Below are 10,563 nucleotides of genomic sequence, written 5' to 3'. Positions count from 1 at the left end.
ATCATTTTCAAAGTGCGGGTAAGCAAGAAAGAAAATCATCTGTCAGAGTGGGCTCAAAGAATAGAGTCTAAAATGGAGGCTACTAGTTTCTGCTATAACAAACTGAAGCATAAATCCCATTTGGCCACTACGGGAAAGTCAATGATTTTTTTCTTCTTTTAGGACCATTTTTGCCAGTCTATTCTGGCCTTTATTTTAGATCTTGATTTCATTAATGGATCTTGATTCAGTTGTCCAAGGCAATCTAAATTCACAACAGAAAATAATTTTGAGATAAAAAAGATTAATTGCTGTAAACCTGTTTCTGAAAAGGAAAAAGATCCTCAGAATTTCAGCCCCATTACATAGATCTGAATCAGAACAGGCATCTTTCCTGATGTCCAAGTGGTTCCTTATTTATAGTTTGAGAAGCCCTGAATTTAGAACTAGAATATTAGCTCCTTTGGATAGCAGACTTCAACAAAAAGGAGGATTGAAAAGTGAACTAATTCATCCAATCAGAATCTTTAGAAATTGACCAATCACTTCAGTGACTCTTCAGCCAATGGATTTGTTCCGCGGGAGTTTTGAACTAGAGTAAGACCAATCAGACTGTTTCTGAGTATATATAAACGGAATGTCTTTCTCGACACATATTTAGTCTTTTCTCCTCTGTATCGCCATGGCTCGTACTAAGCAGACAGCCCGCAAGTCCACCGGTGGTAAAGCACCGCGCAAGCAGCTGGCTACCAAGGCGGCCCGCAAGAGCGCGCCGGCCACCGGCGGCGTGAAGAAGCCGCACCGCTACCGCCCCGGCACGGTGGCCCTGCGAGAGATCCGCCGCTACCAAAAGTCCACGGAGCTGCTGATCCGCAAGCTGCCGTTCCAGCGGCTGGTGCGCGAGATCGCGCAGGACTTCAAGACCGACCTGCGCTTCCAGAGTTCGGCGGTGATGGCGCTGCAGGAGGCGTGCGAGGCCTACCTGGTGGGGCTCTTCGAGGACACCAACCTTTGTGCCATCCACGCCAAGCGCGTCACTATCATGCCCAAGGACATCCAGCTTGCCCGCCGCATTCGCGGGGAGAGGGCCTAAAGCTTCCACAACTGCCTCACCCCAACGAAAAAGGCTCTTCTAAGAGCCACCCACAATTTCTTTAAAATAGCTGTCATTTAAAATTGAGCGTCTTGAGTGTTTTGGTTAGGGATGCAAGCAGATTTAGATTTGGGCATCTTTAAATAATTGGCCAGCTTATTTCTAAGGGGTACCTAGTGAACATACAAAAGGATCTACTGCGTTTCCCTTTGGTTGGCTTTATATACTGTTGATAGGTAGTGTGCATAAGTTACTCAAAGGTAGTAAGTTGGTTTCTGTCTTGGAAAGTGGAATATGAGGACCTTAGGCAGGTGAACTGGGAGATTATTAAACTTGACAATAAGTCGTGTTTATGTAGTTTGGAAAGGGCAATAAACCGCGTAGTGTTAGTGTCAGGTTGGGTTATTTGAGCATATAGAAAACAAAAGGCTGAATTTGGGTGGAGGTGATTGTGGGTTTGCTGTTTATCCTTTTTAGAGCTATATTCTTATATTTGGGCATTGACAGTTGAGAAACTAGAGCATTTGTTTTTGCTGCCTGTTTCTGAAACCTCAATTTGCTCAGTTCCAATCACAGCCAGGTTCAAAGTGAGACAGTTTTGGCTTCCCTATAAAAGGTCGTTTTACACAGAGAGCAGTCAGGGCACTTTTGTTGACAGTGACTTATATAAAAAAAGATCACCCAATCAGTATTTCTGATAAGCTTATTGGTGGCAGCACTCCAGGAAGAGCCATGCTGACTTCTACAATTTCACCACTCATAAAGTGTCTGTGACAGCAGCATGAGCGTCAGTTGGAAATTTGCTCGAAATGGCAGGTTTTCGGACCCTTCATGTCTACTAAGTCACAGTCTACATTGTACGAAGTTCACTGCAGCTGATTTATGAATGCTAGTTTCAGAAGTCTATTTGTCAGTCATGTTTAAAAAAATAAAGCCTGGAGTAGGGTGAGGGATGGTATTTTTGGTCTCTTCAAGAAAAGCATACTGTGAACTCCTAGTAAACTACATTTATTTATACAAATTGAAATTTCTCTCAAGGAATTGCACATAACACCTGAGTCTATATTGAGATTGTGAGTCTATATTGAGAAATGGGCTTCCTTTGTGGCTCAGCTGATAAAGAATCTGCCCACATTGTGGGAGACCTGGGTTCGATCCCTGGGTTGGGAAGATCCCCTGGAGTAGAGAAGGGCTCCCCAGTCCAGTATTCTGGCCTGGAGAATTACATGGACTGTAGTCCGTGGGGTCGCAGAGTCGGACATGACCAAGCAACTTTCACAGCCAACAGCATATTGAGAAATGGAGCTGCTTTCAGCAGTTGACATTACCAGGTTTTCAGGGAGAAGGCAATGGCACCCCACTCCAGTACTCTTGCCTGGAAAATCCCATGGACGGAGGAGCCTGGTAGGCTGCAGTCCACGGGGTCTCAAGAGTTGGACACGACTGAGCGACTTCACTTTCACTTTTCACTTTCATGCATTGGAGAAGGAAATGGCAACCCACTCCAGTGTTCTTGCCTGGAGAATCCCAGGGACAAGAGAGCCTGGTGGGCTGCCATCTATGGGGTCGCACAGAGTCGGATACGACTGAATCGACTTAGCAGTAGCAGCAGGGATATTTCAAGGAGTATTATTCTAGATCTGTGGTGTGTGCTGTGCTTAGTTGCTCAGTCGTGTCTGATTCTGTCTTCACATTGGGTCTTTCCTGTACAGATCAGCACAATGTCCTATTTGGGCTTTTCGATGGTCTTTTAAAGACTTCTCCGTAGTCTTTTAAAAATTTATTTATCAGTTTATCTCCCATCACCCATATAATTTCATTCTCAATTATTATTTTTTTTATTATGCAACATTTGAGAATATATGGAAGTATAGATAAAAGTTTACCCATCCTCAACATCACCAACACCAGACAAATATGTTTTATCTATACCTCTTCTACCTTGATTGTTGCCTTGATGACTGTTGAGGAAATTGTATCATTTCCTCTGGTAGCATTTTAATATACATCTACCATTTTAAAACCTAATTATGATGTCATGATAACTCTCAACAAACAATATCTAAGGTTGATAAATTTTTAATTCATTCCACATATATTTATTGAGTTTATAACAGTACCAGATGCTGTTCTATGCATTGGGAATATACTCAGATGAGATCCAAACAGACAAAATTCTTTGCTCTCATGGAATTTATATTTGACTCTGGAATAAACAATAAATCAGATAAACAAATATATGTAATAAATGAGTGCAATAAAGCAAGAATAAGAATTCTTATGGAGAGTTGAAATTTAGGTAAGGTAACCAGTGAAGATGGCACTAAGAAGCCAGTTATCTCAGCAAAGCGTTGAAAGGTGAAGAGGCAAGCTGGGGTAAAAGGAGAAAGAAATGCTGAAGAGCTAGGGTGGCTATGTGGAAAGGGCTGGGCACTGTAGGAGGAGATTAAAAAGCAGAGAAATGAAAGGAAGCATGATCCTGTAGGGGCTTGTATACCTCTGTAAAGAATTTAGCATTTGTTCTGAGTGAAATGGAAGAACTTGAGAGAAGTTGAACACAGGAGTTTTTGTGTCCTTTTCTCTCATTTAATCAGGTTCTGCTTTATTCTTCAGAGAAGGCAATGGGACCACACTCCAGTGCTCTTGCCTGGAAAATCCCATGGATGGAGGAGCCTGGTAGGCTGCAGTCCATGGGGTCACTAAGAGTCGGACACGACTGAGCAACTTCACTTTCACTTTTCACTTTCATGCATTGGAGAAGGAAATGGCAACCCACTCCAGTGTTGTTGCCTGGAGAATCACAGAGACGGGGGAGCCTGGTGGGCTGCCGTCTATGGGGTCGCACAGAGTCAGACATGACTGAAGCGACTTAGCAGCAGCAGCAGCTTTATTCTTATTGCATGTGTGCTCAGTCCTGTTTAGCTCTTTTGTGATCCCATGGACTGTGGCTTGTCAGGCTTCTCTGTCTATGGGATTCTCCAGGCAAGAATACTGGAGTGGTTTTTAGTTGGTTCAATTGTGCTCCAGCACAAAAATCAAAGCCCAGTTTTCTTCATTTTGTGCTATTCAGACCTTGAAAATAGAGGCTGATCTGGGAGATTTATAGGTAGGGAGAAAAGAGAAAATTATTCATAAAATATAAACCTTTGGAGTTAAAGTTGATTCATACTTCAATTTACTAGTTTTATGACCACAGGCAAATTGTTTGCTCTCAGGTACCAAACTTGATTTATTGGGGTTGTGAATTCAAATGTCTTTCAGAACCAGGCAAAGAGTTTCTGTATAAGGGAAAATGGTGAGCTTTCCAGCTTTATTTCACCAGGTCCTCCAGCCAGCAGCAGATCTGGCTGAATTCAAGCTGTGCTCCGTATAGCACTCTTGATTGTTATGTCAGTTACCAAAAAGAGATGCTAACAATAATGGCTTTTGGAGCTGTCCAGCTGGTAAAAGATTCATGACTTTATAAAGTCAAAGTCTACCTGAGTTTCTGCATGGATTATTTAATTTAATCTTCACAATAACTATGTGGGTTGGGGGCATGTTACCTCAAATACTATGATGAAGAAACAGAAGCATAATGAGGGGGAATACCTTCTATAGTGGTTCATTTTGTTAAATCTGTCATGGATTTTATCTTTGGGGTTAGAGAATGGAAGGCATTTTGTGTTACATGCATATTTTCCTTTTACCTCATCCATCCATTCATCAAAACCTTTTTGAATGATTACTGTGTGCTCAACAATGTTCTAGGTGCTGGAAAGAACAGTGCATAACATGGCAGAGATCTTTCTGTGTGGAGTTCACCGAGAGAAAATGAACAAAGATAAACACAGTATTTTGGTAGGTCAAGAGAATTAAGAAAACATAAAGAGTCCAAGGGGATTAGGGACTGTCATAGAGTGGGAGATGGGTAGTGGACAGTTGCCATTTTAAATAGGGTAAGTGGGGAAGACTTCACAACTGAGACGAGACATGAAAGCCAGTGGCATGAAATATGGAAAGGAGTGGGATCTTCATACTTCTGTAGAAAGATCATTCTTTACAAAGGAAACAATGATTGCAAAGGTCCCATGTTGGAAGCATTACTTGGAATGATGGCCACAGGATAGAACCAACTTTCTCTTCGTCTTTCACAAGCTGGAGTTTCTGGATAGCTCATCAATGAGTTTACACATTGCACCCCCACCCCCACCAGCCCCAAAAATCTTACTCCAGTTTTCTGAATACATTCAATTCAGATGTTGTGGAATCTGGAGTCACAAAACACACCTCGGAGGACACTCAAGGAGTACAGTTTATTATGCCAGCGAGTCCAAGGGGAATCAGTTCCCAACAAGGACCCTGATGTTTCTGAGAGGTCCAGTTTTATATCCCCCACTATGTGACTGGTTACATGTTAGCAACCTCTTTGTTGTATATGATTGAGTTTTACAAGTAGGTGCTAGGAGAACAAACAAGGTTAAAGCAGGGGAACAGTGATTATACATCAGGGGGCATGTCTCCATGGTTAAGCTAACAGGGGCATCCTGACCTCAACTACAATCTCCATTTGTCATCTGTAGGGAGGAAGTCTCCAGAAGACCTGGTTTTCACTAGCAGTGGTTTCTTCACTCTTGGGCAGGGTTCAGGCCCAGTTCATATCCAGTCTTTAAGACAGATGACAGGCTTCAAGATGGAGTCTCTCCTGCTTTCCTCACACTGGCCCCAACACAGAAAATAAACTGAGGCCAGAGCAGAAATAGATGAGTACTAACCCGAGGGAGACAACTGCCAGCCAGTTCAAGAAGTACTAGTCATTGGGGAGAGTATTAATTCTGTGACAATTTATTTAAAATGAAAAGTAAGATTAAAAAAGGGTATTTAACCAAAATGGGTCTTAGTTGCAGCACATGGGTTTTTTTTTTTTTTTTTTTTAAGTTTCAGCATGAGAGCTTTTTATTATCAGCAGAGGTATCTAGTTTCTCAACCAGAGATGGAACCTGAGTCCCCTGCATTGGGAGCATGGAGTCTTAGCCACTAGACCACCAGGGAAGTCCCAAAAGTAAGATATTTTGAGGTTCCAAATAATCACTACCATTGTTCCCTTTTCAGAAAAAAGAGAATTCAAATGTAATATTTCTAAAAAGGCTTTATACACTGTAATAAGTACAGTTTCTAAGATTATATTGGATATTTACTAATGAGTCTCCAAATATAAATAAAACTGTTCATCTTTTGGCTCATGGCTAATAGAATTCCATACGAAAACCTTCAAAATGGTGATGATTTGATGGCAAAATGCATGATTTTTTGAAAGAAAACAAATTTATTTATGATAAAAATGATGCATGTTATCAAGTGCTGATCTAAGCTATAACTGAATCTTGGCATTGAAGCAAGAGATCATGTATCTTCTGAACCCTTCCTATTGGGAGAGACTGCAGTTCAAATGCAGAGACTTTCATTAGGGTGTGTAGGCTGTTAATTACTCTCATTTTTTAGCAGTGTTCAAGGAAGGACAGGAAACTGGTGTTGTTCAGGTTTTGCCAAATAACTATGAAATTGTCTTGGAAGAATATTTCCTCTGTCCTTTGCCAACTAAAGAATGTTGCTAGCCATCTGGTTCTACAAGGTTTGAGATCCAGCAGCAAGTAACTGAACTTCCTTTTAGAAAATAGAGATTATCATGGTGGAGGGTATATTAAGGTAAATTTCCAAACTTTGTGGATGAAGAATGTCACTTGCTGTATCAGTAAACAAAGGATGTGGCAGCCATCTAGCCTTAAGCCTCTGAAACTGCCACCCCATCCCCACAACTGTGCACACTGAGTGGATTCAGGATGAAGAAAAATAGGATACTGGCCCTAGGTAGTTAAGTTACATATCAAAGGAATGGTTTCAATCAGCCCAGACTCTTGGATCTTCTCAGACTTAGAAAAGTATGAAAAATTCACTAGCTTGAAATGTCTGTTTTCTTTAATTAACCGTAATTTTTTGATGCTTTAAGTACCCGCTTCCCTCTTCCCACCCCCAACTCCTATATATCTTGGTTCTCCCTTACCTCTTCAGAATAGTCCCTTAGAGCTTTCTGGGAGGCTGTCTCATGGGTTTCAATCCTTGGTATACCTGCTGAATAAAACGTAATTCTCAACTTTTGGTTTATTTATTTTTAACTGACAACCTTAAAGGCTTATTGCAAGTTTATTCTCTGCTTTTGTGAGATCCAAAAGGGTATTCTAGATCAGCAGGCAACTCTTTCTTCCAAACAGTGATTCTGGAGCCCATGTGCCTTTTTTTTTCCCCCCCCGGCCATGGGATTTTTAACTCCTTGACCAGGGATAGAACCTGTGCCCCCTGCAGTGGAATCAATGGAACCTTAATCATTGGCCCACCAGGGATGATGCCCCCACCTCTGTGTCCTTTTATATTTGTATCTCAATTATCTTAACACATTGCTTTCACATGTTAAAAATAGAATTCCAAGGACTACATGTTAGAAATGTTATTGGTTTTATTCAGTGATTCATGAATCTGGCAGCTGCCAATCTAGCAGACGGAAAGGAGCTCCGAGGAGCTATATGAAATTAAAGGTTTTTCTAGGCAGAAAGGAGCAGGAACAGGGAAATTATACTAGGAATAAAACTGGGTTGATTATTGCAAGGATGCCATTCTTTAGTGTAGCGGACCCCAACCTCCAGGATCTAATGCCTGTTATTAATGTAATAATAATAGAAATAAAGTGCACACTAAATGTAATGTGCTTGAACTGTTTACAATAGCCAGGACATGGAAGCTACTTAGATGTCCATCGGCAGACGAATGGATAAGAAAGCTGTGCTACATATACACAATGGAAACTCAGCTATTAACAAGAATGTATTTGAATTAGTTCTAATGAGGTGGATGAAACTGGAGCCTATTATACAGAGTAAAGTAAGTCAGAAAGAAAAACACCAATACAGTATATTAACGCATATATATGGAGTTTAGAAAGATGGTAATGATGACCCTACATGCGAGACAGCAAACAAGACACCAAGAATAGACTTTTGGACTTTGTGGGAGAAGGTGAGGGTGGGATGATTTGAAACATGTATATTACCATATATGAAATAGATGGCCAGTCCAGGTTTGATGCATGAGACAGGGTGCTCAGGGCCTGCGGACTAGGAGGACCCTGAGGGCTAAGATGGGGAGGGAGGTGGGAAGGGGGTTCTGTATGGGGGACACATGTATACCCATGGCTGATTCATGTCAATGTATGGCAAAACCCACTACAATATTGTAAAGTAATTAGCCCCAAATTAAAATAAATAATTTTTAAAAAAAGAAAAAAATGAGCAATTCAAAAAAGTTGAGCATACAGCATCCCAAAAAAAAAAAAAAAAAAAAAAGTAATGGGCTTGAATTATCCCCAAACCATCCTCCCACCCAGTATGGGGAAACATTCTTTCATGAAATCGATCCCTGGCGCCCAAAAGGGTGGAGACTGCTGCTTTAGGGGATGACAGGGGTCTGTTAGTCTATCTAACTGGTGATTAGGCAATTTCTGGTTGAACAGTAAAGATTCCATTTCTAGAGAAGCCAAAGTTGTACTTAAGTCTTGGTTTGGTAACATTGGGGTTAGCATTAGTTTGGCCCTTCTAAAACACTTTTGCCCTGGGAAGAGAAAGAGCATGTAAAGTCTTTCTGGGAGGCTATTATGCCCCAGACCCACAAATGTAAAAGTTTACTCTTATCCCATTGTTAGGAATTCAACCAGAGACCACATCTAACAAGGGAAGCAAGCAAATAGTTGCTAATTGCTCAGGGAAAAGAGGTTAGTGGCTGTTGTGACTCAATCTCCAGAGGTTTATAGTTTATACTAGTTAGAAATGGTCTGTCTTTCTGTATTGAAATAGCCCATTTCTTTTAAGCTGATCAAGTTATCTAGTTATGAGAATTACTAAGAGAAAACTTTCTGAAAAATTAAAATCATAAATTCATAACATAGCCAACTTTGAAGTTCAGCATTATTTTTCCCCTAGAGGTTACAACAATATCCAGTATTAAAGCCCTTTGGGAAAACGTGAGTGGCTCTGAAAAGAGCCTTTGGGTTTGACAGCTCCTAAAAACATTTACTTGGAACTGGTGTATTTGGTGACAGCCTTGGTGCCCTCAGACACGGCATGCTTGGCCAGCTCCCCAGGCAACAGAAGGCGCACGGCGGTCTGGATCTCCCTGGATGTGATGGTTGAGCGCTTGTTGTAATGCGCCAGGCGCGATGCCTCGCCTGCGATACGCTCAAAAATATCGTTGACGAAGGAGTTCATGATGCCCATGGCTTTGGACGAGATGCCAGTGTCCGGGTGTACCTGCTTCAGCACCTTGTACACGTACACGGAGTAGCTCTCCTTGCGGCTGCGCTTGCGCTTCTTCCCGTCCTTCTTCTGTGCCTTGGTCACCGCCTTCTTAGAGCCCTTCTTCGGAGCAGGAGCAGATTTAGCCGGCTCAGGCATGATACAAGAATGACAGACAAAATAAACTGACAGAGAAAACTGAATAATGCGGCTTATAGTGCCGGCCTATTTTTGTAGGGCTTCTATGCAAATAGATGCTTGATCTATCGCAATCGCTGATTGGATCAAGTCAGCCAGTAGAAATGTTGTATGCAAATAAGGCGATTTCAATCCTATTTCTTGATTGGCTGTTTAACTGGAACGAACCCTGGATATCCTCAGCCACTAGGTAAGAAAAAAAGTTTCCTTTTTCAAAACTGTAAAGGATTAATGTTTTGAACATAAATATCTACTTGTGGGGCTTGTTTCGTCCTCGATGTGGACCTAAAGAGACGAAAGCCCAATATAAATTTATGATTCTAGTTTTCGGCCAAAATTAAGTTACCGAGTTAGTAATTGTAGAAAAGAGAACATAAAATTTTGCTAAATGCTGAAATGTTTTAAGAATTAAGCCATTGGCATTTCCAGTTTGGCTTGATCAAACATTTAAGATTTACCAAGATTCAGCATCGTCGGAGAAGGCAATGGCAACCCACTCCAGTACTCTTGCCTGGAAAATCCCACGGCGGAGGAGCCTGGTAGGCTGCAGTCCATGGGGTAGCTAGGAGTCGGACAAGACTGAGCAACTTCACTTTCACTTTTCACTTGCATGCGTTGGAGAAGGAAATGGCAACCCATTCCAGTATTCTTGCCTGGAGAATCCCAGGGACGGGGAAGCCTAGTGGGCAGCCGTCTGTGGGGTCGCTCAGAGTCGGACACGACTGAACCTACTTAGCAGCAGCAGCAGCAGCAGCATCGTCACATTTCAACAGCGGTAGTATTTTCGTGTTTCCTAGGAACAGAGTGTCTGAAAGTGATGGCAATGTTTGTTGAAAGGTTGGAAATTCTGTAATACGATACTTGCATTGCAAAAATAAAACATTTATTCAAAATTAGAACTTCTGATAAATGACGAAGCTGGACTCGATCAATAACTTTCAGAAATGGAGTTTTTGAAAGGGCGCGGATCTGTGG

General features: G+C 41.6%; 2 protein-coding genes across 2 annotated transcripts; one reads left to right on the top strand and one right to left on the bottom strand.

The window, feature by feature from the left end:
• Positions 1-661: 661 nt before the first annotated feature.
• Positions 662-1,092, top strand: LOC102275786 (histone H3.1). Its single transcript, XM_005892199.3, has one exon. It carries the CDS (start codon positions 662-664, stop codon positions 1,070-1,072), a length of 411 nt encoding a protein of 136 aa, XP_005892261.2. The 3' UTR covers positions 1,073-1,092.
• An 8,054-nt stretch (positions 1,093-9,146) lies between these two features.
• LOC106700689 (histone H2B type 1-C/E/F/G/I) lies at positions 9,147-9,574 on the bottom strand. The gene has a single exon (XM_070360941.1). The coding sequence runs from the start codon at positions 9,547-9,549 to the stop codon at positions 9,169-9,171; it is 381 nt and encodes a 126-aa protein (XP_070217042.1). The 5' UTR covers positions 9,550-9,574; the 3' UTR covers positions 9,147-9,168.
• Between the last annotated feature and the right edge of the window lie 989 nt (positions 9,575-10,563).

The sequence above is a fragment of the Bos mutus genome, chromosome 23 (assembly GCF_027580195.1).
Source record: "Bos mutus isolate GX-2022 chromosome 23, NWIPB_WYAK_1.1, whole genome shotgun sequence".
NCBI lineage: Eukaryota > Metazoa > Chordata > Mammalia > Artiodactyla > Bovidae > Bos > Bos mutus.
This window is presented reverse-complemented; position numbering and strand designations above follow the sequence as displayed.

Bases quoted from the DNA above. Each gene is read 5' to 3' on its own strand.
- LOC102275786 (XM_005892199.3), top strand. From the start codon at position 662: ATGGCTCGTACTAAGCAGACAGCCCGCAAGTCCACCGGTGGTAAAGCA.
- LOC106700689 (XM_070360941.1), bottom strand. From the start codon at position 9,549: ATGCCTGAGCCGGCTAAATCTGCTCCTGCTCCGAAGAAGGGCTCTAAG.